Below are 15043 nucleotides of genomic sequence, written 5' to 3'. Positions count from 1 at the left end.
CTCCGGTACACTCTCAGCTACTGACAAGCCGGTTTTGAGTTTAAGCACCGCCAACACTTCTGATAGAATCAAAGTTGATCACAAAGCCAATGCGTCAGCGCTTCTGTCTTTGTGTGCCCTGCCCACTGCTGTAGGGGAGCGTCATTTTTCTTCACAGCATACAGTGGTCCAGCCGTGAGGCAGACGTCTTGAAAAGGAAGGCAGGTTGACTCATGGTTTTGATTTATAAATCAAATTAATCCAGACAGAATAACTGCATTAATGTCAACTCTGACATTTGTACAAAGTGTAAACACATCTGTTAATTTTAAAATCATGTACTAATTCTGAAAACTCAGCCACATGGGGTGTGCAGCCAGTACATTGTGAGTGCCAGTCCCAAGCCCGAATAAATGAGGAGGGTTGCGTCAGGATGGGCATCCGGTGTAAAACAAGCCAACCCAACTATGCAGACTAAGAATCGAATTTCTATACCGGATCAGTCATGGCCCGGGTTAACAACATCCGCCACCAGTGCTGTTGCCCAACAGGGTGCCGGTGGACATTGGGCTACTGCTGGGCGAAGACGACGGAGGAGGAGAACGTTTCCACAAACAGCGAGAGAAGAAGACAACTAGAAGGGTGGAAATGAGAGTGGGGACTTTGAATGTTGGTAGTATGACTGGTAAAGGGAGAGAGCTGGCTGATATGATGGAGAGGAGAAAGGTAGACATATTGTGTGTGCAAGAGATCAAGTGGAAGGGAAGTAAGAGCTGGAGCATCGGCAGTGGGTACAAGTTGTTGTACCATGGTAAGGACAGGAAGAGAAATGGTGTTGGGGTCATTTTAAAGGAAGAGTATGTTAAAAGTGTGTTGGAGGTTAAGCGAGTGTCTGACAGGGTGATGAGTGTGAAGTTGGAAATTGAAGGGGTGATGATGAATATCATCACTGCATATGCCCCACAGGTAGGTTGTGAGATGAAGGAGAAAGAAGACTTCTGGAGTGTGTTAGATGAGGAGAGTGTGCCCAAGCATGAAAGAGTGGTGATAGGAGCGGACTTCAATGGGCATGTTGGTGAAGGGAACAGAGGTGATGAGGAAGTAATGGGTAGATATGGCTTCAATGATAGGAATGGGGAAGGACAGATAGTAGTTGATTTTGCAAAAAGGATGGAAATGGCTGTGGTGAATACCTACTTTAAGAAAAGGGAGGAGCACAGGGTAACATATAAGAGTGGAGGAAGGTGCACACAGGTGGACTACATTCTTTATAGGAGATGCAAGCTAAAAGAAATCAGAGACTGTAAGGTGGTGGCAGGAGAGAGTGTCGTTAGACAGCATAGGATGGTTGTTTGTAGCATGACTTCAGAGGTAAAGAAGAAGAAGTGAGTGAGAGTGAGAGCTCAACAAAGGATCAGATGGTGGAAGCTGAAGGAGGAAGACTGTTGTTTGAAATTTAGCGAGCAGGTGAGAGAAGCACTGGTTGTAGGGGAAACAATTTTGAACAACTGGAAAAGTACTGCAGATGTGGTGAGGGAGACAGCTAGGACAGTACTGGGTATGACATCTGGACAGTGGAAGGAAGACTAGGATACTTGGTGGTGGAATGAAGAGGTCCAGGAAAGCATAAGGAGAAAGAGGTTGGCGAAAACGTTTTGGGATAGTCAGAGATGAAGAAAGTAGACAGGAGTACACGATGCAGTGTAAGGCGAAAATGGAAGTGGCAAAAGCAAAGGAAAAGGCATATTGCAAGCTGTACAAGAAGTTGAATAGTAAGGAAGGAGAAAAGGACTTGTACTGATTGGCCAGACAAAGGGACAGAGCTGGAAAGGATGTGCAGCAGGTTAGGGTGGTAAAAGATGCACATGGTTATGTGCTGACAAGTGAGGAGTGTATGCTGAGAAGGTGGAGGGAATATTTTGAAGAGTTGATGAATAAATAAAATGAGCGCAAGAAAAGGCTGTATGATGTGGTGAGAGTAAATCAGGAAGTACAAGAGATTAGTAAGGAAGAAGTGAGGGCTGCTATGAAGAGGATGAAGAGTGGAAAGGCAGTTGGTCCAGATGACATTCTAGGGGAGGCATGGAAATGTCTCGGAGAGATGGCAGTAGAGTTTCTAACCAGATTGTTTAATAAAATCTTGGAAAGTGAGAGGATGCCTGAGGAGTGGAAATGAAGTGTGCTGGTTCCTATTTTCAAGAACAATGGTGAAGTGCAGAGCTGCAGTAACTACAGAGGCATAAAGTTGATCAGCCACAACATGAAGTTATGTGAAAGAGTAGTAGAAGCTAGGCTTAGAAAACAGTTGAAGATCTATGAGCAGCAATATGGTTTCATGCAGAGAAAGAGCACTACAGATGCAATGTTTGCTCTGAGAATACTGTTGGAGAAGTACAGAGAAGGCCAGAAAGAGTTACATTGTGTGTTTGTGGACTTAGAAAAAGCTTATGATTGGGTGCCAAGAGAAGAGCTGTGGTATTGTATGAGGAAGTCTGGAGTGGCAAAGAAGTATGTAAGGGTAGTGCAGGACATGTACAAGAATAGTGTGACAGCGGTGAGATGCGCAGTCGGAATGACAGACTCATTCAAGGTGGAGGTGGGATTACACCAAGGATCAGCTCTTAGTCCTTTGTTTGCAGTGGTGATGGACAGACTGACAAATGAGATCAGACAGGAGTCCCCATGGACATGGATGATGTTTGCAGATGATCTTGTGATCTGTAGTGACAGTAGAGAGCAAGTTAAGTCTGGAGAGGTGGAGATATGCTTTGGAGAGAAGGGGAATAAAAGTCAGTGGAAGCAAGACTGAGTACATGTGTGTGAATGGGAGGGGGCCCAGTGGAATAGTGCAGTTACAAGGAGTAGAATTGGTGAAAGTAGATGAGTTTAAATATTTGGGGTCAACTGTTCAAAGTAATGGAAGGTGTGGTATAGAGGTGAAAAAGAGAGTGCAGGCAGGGTAGAGTGGGTGGAGAAAGGTGGCAGGAGTGATTTGTGACTGAAGAATATCAGCAAGAGTGAAGGGGAAAGTTTACAAGACAGTAGTGAGATCAGCTATGTTGTACGGCTTGGAGACGGTGGCACTAACAAAAAGACAGGAGGCAGAGCTGAAGATGTTGAGATTCTCTTCGGGAGTGACAAGAATGGACAAGATTAGGAATGAACATATCAGAGGGACAGCTCAGGTGGGACGGTTTGGAGACAAAGTCAGAGAGGTGAGACTGAGATGGTTTGGACATGTGCAGAGGAGGGACCCAGGGTATATAGGGAGAAGGATGCTGAGGATGGAGCCACCAGGCAGGAGGAGAAGAGGGAGGCCAAAGAGGAGGTTTATGGATGTGCTGAGGGAGGACATGCAGGTAGTTGGTGTGACAGAGGAAGATACAGAGGACAGGGTGAGATGGAAACGATTTATCTGCTGTGGCGACCCCTAACGGGAACAGCCGAAAGACAAAGAAGAAGATGTACTAATTCTGAAGTTTTAACATTAACACACAAATGCCCAAAGGAATTATGGGTAAACTGTGCCTCTGCTCACTGATTGGTTGACTCATTCTTTCTATGTAAAATCAACACAAGTTAATGTAACATGTGTGATGGAGTGTTTACAAATAAATGTGCTTTTGTAAAATATGTCATTTTTTTCATTTGTTAAAAAAAAGGCATTTGCAAAACCAGAAAGTCTGTTTGTTAAGTTGTGATTCGACAACCGTGTGAAATAAGCAGGCGCCAGTAGATGGCAGTGTTCTACGCATTTTGATCCATCTACTGGATGGCAGTGGCAATGGCGCTCAGTTATATCACACGGTTGTCGACCTGAACAAAAAAGTAATTATTTTCTCCTTCTTACATACCCCTTTAGCTTGGGTTATGATTATTGTTTTATGTTGTTTTAAGGAACTGGAGGGGATGGATTCATCCATCATCCATCCAAAAGTCTAGGAACAACAAAACTTTGAAACAACAATCACACACATTATAGACAAGCTTTCATGTATAAGTTAATGGGACAACCCTCATCTTATTTTTCTTACACCAACTGCAACACACAAGACCAACAAGCTAACTTGAGAATTTTTCACTGTCATACATACCATCAGCTGTTTCTTTTGCCATCATCATAAATATTTCTGTCCTTCAATCTGTCTCAAAGAAAAGCGTTGGATCTCAGGAGACAAAGTCGACAGAGTACAACTAGCAACCAACCACAGCAGCGACACGTCTGCCACATCAACAAAGGCTCCTGAAGGTGCATCACTTATTCATTAAGCAATGCCACTGTGGTTTACACACAAAACACTGGAAGGTTTCAAACAGCCTGATGTTTAAATGAGCACACTGCTTTAGGTCGAAATGCAGGTACAGTTGCTGCAGCCTGAGCATCCAGACAAGATTCTCCTGTCAACGTGCATGTTTCATGTAGCGCGATTGACACCACCACGCCACCCAGGGGAACTGTCTCATGGTGACGCCCCTGCCTGTGGATACAACAGATTTTGTTGCTCCATCTTGTTCAACAGAGAAATTTTTTAATCCAGTCAAAGTTGGTTATGTGGGATGGGGCAGATATGTATGTGTGTGCATGTGTCAAAGCGGCCAAGCAAGGTCACAAGCTCAGCAAATTTCACTTGTTTTTGGCTTACCTCATCAAAGCCGCTGTCCTCTTTCTTGAAAGCTGAAAAAAAAACAAAAGAAAAAAGACAGCAGATCAGATACAGACTGGTTGAAAACTGAACAGAACTAAACTAAAGACAGAAAAGGAGCCCAGCAGTGCAGAATTTCAGTGGAGGAATTTTTCAAGAATCCACTGTGTTTATTGAAGCAGATAATAATCTTTGCCTGTGCAGGTTCGGCACAGTTGTTATTTAAGACGCCCACTGCAGCATAATGAAGTTGACTCCACACAACACCTGCCAGATTTAACTTTATAATATGCATCTAAATCAGGTGAAGAGGTGCAACAAACACAGTTGTTTTTGTATTAGATTTTGATCCAATCTCAGGCTGCTACTGTATGCAATTTCTTGAGCAAGACGTGACTCCAGATTTCTTCCAACGTGCATGTCAGCACCTTGCATGGAAGTGCCTGCCACTGCTTTGTGAGTCTTTGTTTGGATGGCAACAAGTGAGGCATCCTTGCAAAGCACTTTGTGGCCGTGTTTTCACATGGAAAGGCGCGGAGGAGTTGTGTCACAGTGGACTTTATTTTTGGAAGAAGATCCATATTGGAGGCACAATGTAACAAAATACAGAATGTTTTAAACTGTACGACCCGATTGATTCATAATTGTAAACTGCCCAAAACAAGTAAGGGACCACCCTAAGTTATTGCATTTTTTTTTTCATCTTTCAGAGGACCTGCACTGTCACAAATGGGTGAAACTGATATGTCACTTATTTTTGCCAATTTTGAGACAATTTCATTTAATCTCATAGTGTTACCCAACCATTGTGAATTTTTTTTTTTTTTACATTTACTCTGCATATAATTTTTATTGAATCATGAGTAAAAAACAAATTTCTGCAACTTTTACAAGACTAACATTTGAGTTGAATTCACACTTTAAGTTTGCCCAGGATACGTTAAAAAAAGAAAAACAAAAATGCTATTCGCACAATTAAGGATACTCTCCAAATTGCCAAATTCTTTTGTAGTTAGGATCATTAACACAGAACATGCCATTGCACTTCTCAAGTTTAAATCTGGAAACAACAGAGCTTTAATCGAGAATCTTGATGGACTGTGTGCTCATCGTATCTCTTGGAAGATATAATTTGGCACCAATGTTATTCTTTGGTGCACAGTAATGAACAATAAGCAACAAAGAACCTGGCCTCCTGGATCAAATAATGTACACTATGATGTTACAAGGCCACATAGCACAATTTCTACGGACATATAACAGCAAGCAACAGTAGTAATTATTGACGAGATAGATCAATGGGGTATTTTTCATATTAACCAAGAATTTGCTCATTTAAATGTATATTATAACAGCCAAGTGGCCTCTGTGTGCGTGCATGCATGCGGCTTTGATCATGGAGAAACAGAAACAAGGGAGAGCAGACATTTGTTGTTGGGTATGTATGTATTTTGGGTCAAGGGTGAACGCTGAGAAAACGGAAATTTGATAGGACTAATATTATTGGAGAAATTAGCAATATTAGCTAACAACGGTGAACAATGGCTGTTGTGCTGCAATGCACCATGGGAGTTTGGGGTTTTTAAATGTCATTATTGTGGTTCATGTTAGTTTAACAGTGTTGTTAGTGTTATTGATTTATTGTGTTTTTGTAGTTCAAATGTGTAGTTAGTTCAGTTAAGTGTCATGTTGCCTTTGCCATGAGTAACTTAACGCCACCAAAATGTAACATTCATCGTAGCGTTCATCCCTGACCCATAATACAAATGCATACCAAAACGGTTACTCTCCCCAGTTTCGCCATTTGCCCTATTGACGTTTCAAATCCCGCAAAACTTCGAACAGGTCGCCACACTGTGAGATCTCAGTAACATTGAGAACTGCATTGAGACGCTCTGATTGGGCTGCACTTTAACAGCTGCACACGGACAACACTATTAACATTGCAACATAAAACTATTTTTATATTGTGCCTAAAACTCTCATGAATATATTCTCTGGGTTTATAGACGTTGTTATTGTGTTTATTTTATGGAAACATGCGAGAATCACAGGTTGTCTGTTATTTTCAATGGGAGCTGCTGTGAGCTACGCTCGCTTCCTGATCATGTCGTTCTGGGGGAAAGTGAAGTTTCTCTTTAACGTCTTGATTATTGTCCTTTACATTTACATTTTTGTAGTATAATATTCATTTACAATTGTCATCATGCGGATTCTCTATGTTGTTCGACTGCAGCGACTCTCTGGCGCGCAAGGGATTATGGGATACGTCAATAGGGTGAATGATCGATGCCATGCACATGCACGCACACACTCAGAGGCCACATGGCTATTATAATGTAGATAATAATCAGTGTGTATGATAACAAGAACCTAAACAATTTATAAATAATTAATAATTAACATTTAACATTAACATTTAAAAATTATATAATTAATAGGAAATAAAAGGGTTGAGTTCTTCTAAAAACTGTTGATGTCTAAGGTTCTAAAAACATTCTTGATCCACATGCCATTCCAACTCATTATAGAAACTTTGCAGTTTATTACCACCCTTGAAAAATGTCCACTACCTATTTTATAAACACTACCCAATCTAGAGCCTGTGGATCCCCATGGGCAATGCGCTAGTTAAAATGTAACTGCATAAAAATTAATTGAATTAATGTGTACGTCATGTCATTGGTGTTTTTTTAGTTGATTTTACCTTGTCATTTTATCCTCCAGCATTGAACAAGTGCTTTATTTTATTGTTCTATAGATGTTAGTAAAAATGGTTAATCTCAAAATCTGCTTCAAATTTTAATAATAATCCTTTCAACAGCAATATATACTCAACAAAAACATAAATTAACATTTGTTTTCGCTACCATTTTTTAATGAGTTGAAGTAAAACAACTAAGACTAAAGGACTATTTCTTTCAAATTTTGTTTACAAATTTGTTTTAAAATAAATATATAAATCTGTGGTAGTGAGCACTTCACCTTTACCAAGGTAATCCAACCATCTGGGAAGTGTGGCACACAATGTCTTTCAGGCCCAATCCCAATACTCTCCCTTCACCCTGTCACTTTGCCCTTTCGCTTCATTTTGCATTCATGTAAATTGACTTCAGTGAAGTCCTAATTTGTGCAATTTTAACATAGAATTTTAAGACAGCTTCACAGTATTTTCTTACACTGAGTAATAAGTCCAAGAGTATGACCTTAAGCTTGAACAGAGTCCTAATTTGTCCAATCTTTAAGGCGCAACTTGATTTGAAGATATCAATGCAACAGCGTTAATAAGTATACATGTTAAAATTATAAGCTCACTAAGAGGTGTGAAGATGGTGCCCTGATTATTAATGTAAGAAAGACTAAGGAGCTGTTTTTTGTTAACAGCCATGGTTCCCATCATTCTTTTCCAATTGCCTTGATTGATGATTGGCCTTTTGTAGATTCAGAAGATTTTAAACATTTCACAGTTAGTTGCACTTAAAACCAACAGAATACATTTTCAAAAAAGCAACACAGCATGAGCATCTAATCAGGAAATTGGATGCATACAACAACAAAAACAACACATTTTTAGAGACTGATCACCTTAGTATTTCTCTGTTTTTCTTGTTGTTTAATGCTGGCAAATTATACAGTATTTTTTGTCTTTCTGATGCCCGATTCTGTTTTTCTCTCTGTTTAAGGTGCAGCTCCATCCAGAGATGGGAGTTATATTCGTGTTGGCGATCCTCCTGTCCTGTGCACCAATAGCATTTCTTGTATATTTGTCCGTGAATTGTTCTGTAATTTATGTTTGTAGCATGGCCAAAGCAGAGGGTTACCCCTTTGAGTCTGGTCTGCTTGAAGTTTCTTCCTCAGAGGGAGTTTTTCCTTACCATTGTTGCTCTGGGAGTTGGTAAGGTTAGACCTTACCTGTGTGAAGTGCTTTGAGGCAACTCTTTTGTGATTTGGCACTACATAAATGAAAATAAATTGAAATTGAAACTGTAGGAAAGAATTTTCACTTTAATATGTGCACATGATATGGACACTTGGGAACAATGAAAGACAGACCATCCAAAAAAAAGACAGACCATCCAGAAAAAAAAAACAAACTTAAAATTGCCAGAACAGAGCAGGAGCTGGTATGTATCGATATGAAACACCAGCCAGGAAAACTGTTTCTGTCCCTGGTCATTCCCTTTTTAACAAATTCATAAAACTGCCTTTGGGAAGGTGCTACAAAGCTGCAATAGCAATTAAAAACACGTTACACACAAAAAAGGTTCCTACCAAATGCAAAAACATCCATTTCATAAATACCATTCATACTGGAATCATGTATTTTATTGTTGTCTGTACTGCAAATGCTGTTATGATTGAATGTGGTGTGTTTTAGTCAAACGGTGAAGGAGAAAGGACGTTTCCACATTGGTAGACAAAAAAAGAAATAAATAAATAAAGATTATTACTATTATTACTGTTATTACTATTGAAAGAGAGATGGCAGACTGAACTGGCAGATGCTGCAGGGTAAAATAACACCCATCATTGCTTTAGCTGCAGAAGTAAGAAGTAAGTCCTATTTAAGCCCTGAGAGCCACTAGAGCCCGCACTTATCCCTGGATTCTGAAGCACGAAGCAGATGAGTGTCGACAATTCCCCCTGGACAAGACACCAGTCCATCAAAGGTTACTTCCCCAGCCAAGGCCAGCACCCATTTACAGCGTTGGATTGAGACAATGCAGATTAAATGTCTTGTCAAAGGACACAGACAAGACAAGCAGTGTTACTGGGAACGGAACCCAGCTCCTTTCCACTGAATTCCCCGTTCTTTGGCTGAGGAGTAAAAATACAGCTATACACAGAGGAACAATCAAATTTCAACAACAAAAATGTTCTACGATGGACCAAACCAGCAAGTTATTGTTGACGTGTCACATATAAAGTCGGTATTGAATTTAACAGTAATATTCGTAATAAGTACAAAGACACTACACAGTGTTGCACCGCTCTTCGTGGTTATTAACACAGCAAGGTTTGTTTGTTTTGTTATTGCTATTGCTCACAGACAGAATTATAAATGATTGAATGATTCCTTTTTATGTTTTACCTAGTGAGAATGTGAGTACACACGTCTCAAAGATGAGTTCTCTTAAAAACATTATTTATTACAGACTATTTGGAAGCATCGTCAGTGCAGTCCCTGAGCTGTTTAATGGCCCACACCTTCTTGGGGGGGGCAGCACACAAACTCCCTGAGGAACACCAAGACACTCGAAACAACATTACAGCCTCAAAGTGAATACAGTCCAACAGATAACACTGCAGATGAACAAAGCTTGTGCAAATATTCTCACATCAAATCCTATTTTTGTGCTGGTAGATTTATATTATTTGCAATAATCTACAATCACAATGTTTATTATGAGCTTTACAAGGTGTATTATTCATTGCATTTCTACGATGACAAGGGAATCGTTTTTGGGTATCCGCATACAATTGGGGGAACCAATGTGGACAATTTACACTTTTATATTTCTAACTGCTGGCAAAGATTACGGAATCAAACACACACACACAGGTTCTTCACCCAGCTTCTCACACACATGACATAAAAACATTTTTTGGTAAAAGTTGAAGATTCTGCTTCATGAAAAATACTTCAGACAAATTAAATTTAATTAGTTGAATTGGTGGCATTTTTAACTAGATCAAGTTGTGGGGAAAAACAAACATAAGACTCTTTTGATATTGAGGAAACAAATATGGAATTACTTCGTAGTTTGAATTTCAAAAACAAATAGCAAAAAAAGGTAAATCAGTCTATAATTGAAGAACAGTGCTTACTGACAATAATAAGCTGTTGGACTTGGCTAATGCAAAGGAAACACGGCTCCAACACCAGAGCTGAAGACAATAAATATTCATCCATTTTCTGTACCTGCTTTTTAAGGGTCAAGACTAGAGTCTATCCCAGTGGTCACTGGTGGAGAGGTGCAAGGCTGCAACAATCTGCACAATGTACTGAGCCAACTTAAATAATCCTGACGAGGTATTAAAACAGTGCATAGATCGATTTTCTTGTCTTTGACTTGCTTTTGTTTATTATGTTTTTTGCTTTGTTAATTTAAATCATGGGTTACATTTTTGGCATGTGTTTCAAATATCCATGTTTTTCTAATACTTGTATGTATCCTTAGTGTATAATTATTATGTGTTGTGCTCCCTGGTTAATTTCTCACGTTATATTATCGCTAATGCATTTGCTTTAATTTCTCTCACACTTTCACTGCATGTAGCTTTCCTTCCTGTTTCGCCATACTTCCAAGTTTGTTTGCCTTTATCACTACCACCAAAGCAGTCCCTTGTGGCCAAATTGTCTAGGTTTATTCCTGCTCACTTGCATTATTTTACCAGTGTTATAATGTTTGCCTCTTTGTTACAGATCCATGTTGTCATTCCAGTGTTAGGGCATTTAGGAAGATTTGCGTATGAATTGTGCACAATATCGGTGTATATTTGCTAAACATCTGCAATATTTGTGAAACATGCTTGTATGAGTCGGCTGACATCCGCACACATCCGCAATTATCTCAAATACACCCGTAATACTTCCGTGATAATTGCAATGCGTCCGATCCGTGTCCTCAATACGTGTTATACATCCATGATTGTTCGTTATATATTCGCTATACATTATTATTATATCCGTAATTCATACTGGGAAATGTTCATTTTTGGCCACTTTTGTTGAGGATGACAACGAATGCCTGAATGTTGTGTACTCAATTCATATGCAATTAATCCTCTCCCCAGTGGGACCAGGCCTTTAGGCGTTTGCTTGTCATTTCTGGATTTGGTTGCCCGAAATAAATGAACTCTGTGTATTGACCTGCTTTTTTTTTTTTTTTTTTAGGTGAACCAGTCTGCTGCTCCTTTAGAAAGACTGTTGTCTGTTGGATTGATGACCTATGTGCCTGACTTCCAAGGCTTTAGCATGTTGACAAACTATTGCGAAAGAGCCTGTCTGACAATAAACCGGCTCTGTACTACCATCATTGTCGTTCTCTGCATTGGGGTCTCCTAAGCCACAGCATTTAACCCAGCACCTGTAAATGTTTTGTGTGTATCATACGGACAGTCATTTTTGCCACAACAAGAGAACTGTCACATAAAACAATACAAATAATTTTACCCTGTGCCTTGAAAATAGAATATTCACAATTAAACAAATGAAAAAGGGAGCAGAAATGTGGATCACTGTTTGGATGACAATACTGGAAGAAATCAACTGAATGAAATGAGATTTACATTTAGTAAAGGCCTGAAAAAGCAACAATAATATCTAAACATGTTACAATGAACTCAAGGGACGAAAGTAAAGAATCACAAACCTGCATGGGTGAAAGACATAATTCGGGGAATTTTGTCAGGTACTGTGCTCATGAAACATACAAAGGATGACTGTCTGAGAACAGATTTCCCACTAATTTACAATATGGGTTTTCATGTCAGGTAAAGCAACAGGAGTGATAGGAAGTATGACCTCAGTCAGAACACAGTTTGACAAGAACATTTTGGACACATTCTAGGTTGAAAATAGTTGTGAGTGATGACGAAGTTATCTTTCAATATTAAAATGCATCTTTCCACAAAGCAAAGACAGTTACTACATTTTCAAAGTCGCATATGGTCAAAAAATGCATTATGAGGAGGAGAATAAAACAAAAAAACTAATATACAGGTCACACTGGCGTGTAAGTCACATTTATTTTTCAAACATGGCATTACTGCTTCATGCGGGAAGAATCAAAAATTAGTTACAGTGATCAGAAGCTAATGAGCTAATTAATGTTACTGTAACAGACAAAATATGAAACCTAAACTTATTTTGGCTGCTGAACAGACCATTATGTGAGGTCAACATGCAGTGCAATTAAACAATTGAAACCTCAGCGCATTATACATTTATTTAATTATTTATTTATAACACAAATTAACATTTGCAAACCGTAATACATTTTCTGTACCTTCGCTTAGCTGTTGCTGTTCTTGCTGTGTCACACAGGCCAAGCCAGTGTTGTGCAGCGCAGTATTAAAGTTACATTCCCTCTTAATTCCAACACATGGTCTTCCAGATGGACAGCATTATTTCTGAAAATCTTTCAGCTTTCACAATACTGACAAAAGTTTAGTTTCTACTTAAGTCCAAGTGTTTGCGTGGGTTCTCTCCGGGTGCTCCGGCTTCCTCCCACATCCACGTTTTTTTGTTTTCAGAGTCGAGCGGCACTGTGACGTGAGTGACTGGTCTAGCTATCTGCAAACTCTGTTTCATTTGTGTGTAAATATAACCTCTGTCATATATTATGTAAACGCTAGCGAGAAATAAACACTTCTAAAACTGAAAACGCTGCTTTTGGAACCTGATAACACCTCTGGAGACATTTCGTGGACGACAGCATGCAAGCAAACTACCGCAAACTTCTGCGCTTCTCAAAATGTCATGTATGCACACACGCACACCCTCCTGCAGATGCCGTTAAGACGTTAATAAAAATATTGTGTATGATTGATTAATCAATCAATCAATCAATAGGTAGAAGGCCTTTAAACATATACAAATTGTACGTAAAACAGTAGGATTTTCATAATTAATGTAAACAACAACAAATGTATAATTGTGTGTGTGTGTGTGTGTATATATATATATATATATATATATATATATACACACATACACATACAAACAAACAACTGCAAATTATAAAGAAAATTATGCTCATATCTTAGTGTTGCATTATATTTAAATGTTTGAACACCATGTTTTTTCTATGCTATGCACCTCATCATGGCAGTTTTGGTTTTTGGTGTGTCCCACTAGGCCTGAAAAAAAAAATTCAAGGTGGAAACACTACAGCCGGTAAAGCTATGAAAACAAGGAACAGAAAACCTTGGATTACAACATACACACACACACACACACACACACACACACACACACACACACACACACACACCACACACACACACACACACACACACACACACACACACACACACACACCACACACACACACACACACACACACACACACACAGGGAATGCTGCTTCATTCTCTGTGCAACAAGACATTCTGGCACTAAACACACAAAGTAATTTGTTGCCTGATTTACTGATGCTTGTAACAGGTGTGAAATACATTTTTTAACCTACTTGCACTGGTGCTAGTAACAAAAAAGTCACTTGCACAATCAAAAGTCAGTCTTATATCAACCTTAAAACTACTCCTCTGATGTGTCAGACTCTTAATTCCTCTCTGGGGAGAGTTTGTCGCTACTGCTGCTGCTGCTCTCCCCTTAGTTTTTTTTTTTTTTTTGACGTGCGCGCGTGAACAAATCGTCCGTGAAGATTATTTTATTTATTAACTACACAGATGTATAATAAAACAAATGGTGACTGGTTTATAACACAATTATGACAGAGTTTCAGGGGAGAAAGAGCGAGGAACTACGGAGCCGTGGAAGTGTCATCGCAAAATGTTTTGCATGTGGAATGTGCGCACGTTTTTTTATATCGTGCGCACATTTTATGATATTGTGTGCACGTTTTCATTTGAGTAAAACAAGGGCACAATCTACTTAAACGTGGCCACAATTTGTAAAACGTGCACTCAATATTGTCTTGACACATAATTGCTGACTATTAGTCAATAAACCAGGAGACAGTGTAATACATTTCCCCATTAGAAATGGATCTGGTCAGGGTACATCATCATGGTTTGGGTGCACAAGGACATATAGAGAACTCTAGCTGCATGACATCATCTGGAGTTTAAGCACAATAAAAAGGATGCCGAGGTCGAAGCGTAGTGAGGATGACAATTTAGGTCATATTATAAAGTTCATTTTGAACGAAAGGAAAATGTGCGCACGTTTTATTACTTTGAGGGCTCGATTAAAGGAAAACGTGTGCACGTTTTATTAATTTCAGAGCACGTTTTATTCATTCGTGTGCTCAATTAAAGGAAAATATGCGCACAAATTATCATGTCCAGAAAAAAAAATATCACTTTAAGTGACGTCTCCTGGGTTCCGTAAAAACACTTTTTTTTCCACGTGCGCACACGAACTAATCGTCCGTGAAGATAATTTTATTAACTACACAGATGAATAATAAAACAAATGGTGACTGGTTTATAACACAATGATGACAGAGTTTGAGGGAGAGAGAGAGAGAGAGAGAGAGAGAGAGGAACCACAGCCAGCCAGTTTTTTTTCTTTTCTTTGTTTACATGTGCGCACGCGCAAACACAACAAATGGAGCACAGCAACTCGCTCCGTGTGTGAGTCATAAAATGCTGGGAAGACGAAGACAACACACTGGAAATTGTTTTTTTCCTTATTTATTCCTTTATTGGTTCATTTTTCATTTTCTCGGA

General features: G+C 39.3%; 1 protein-coding gene across 2 annotated transcripts in view; it reads right to left on the bottom strand.

The window, feature by feature from the left end:
• cdk14 (cyclin-dependent kinase 14) overlaps positions 1-15043 on the bottom strand; it is a 715009-nt gene that overhangs the window by 677407 nt on the left and 22559 nt on the right. For both annotated transcript variants that reach the window (XM_034173976.1, XM_034173975.1), the window contains exon 2: positions 4623-4654. In XM_034173976.1, coding sequence (XP_034029867.1) covers positions 4623-4654 — 32 coding nt within the window. The remainder of the gene's footprint in view (positions 1-4622; positions 4655-15043) is intronic.

This window comes from Thalassophryne amazonica, chromosome 7 (genome assembly GCF_902500255.1).
Source record: "Thalassophryne amazonica chromosome 7, fThaAma1.1, whole genome shotgun sequence".
Taxonomy (NCBI): domain Eukaryota; kingdom Metazoa; phylum Chordata; class Actinopteri; order Batrachoidiformes; family Batrachoididae; genus Thalassophryne; species Thalassophryne amazonica.
Note: the sequence above shows the minus strand (reverse complement) of the source record. Positions and strands in the feature narration are given on the sequence as shown.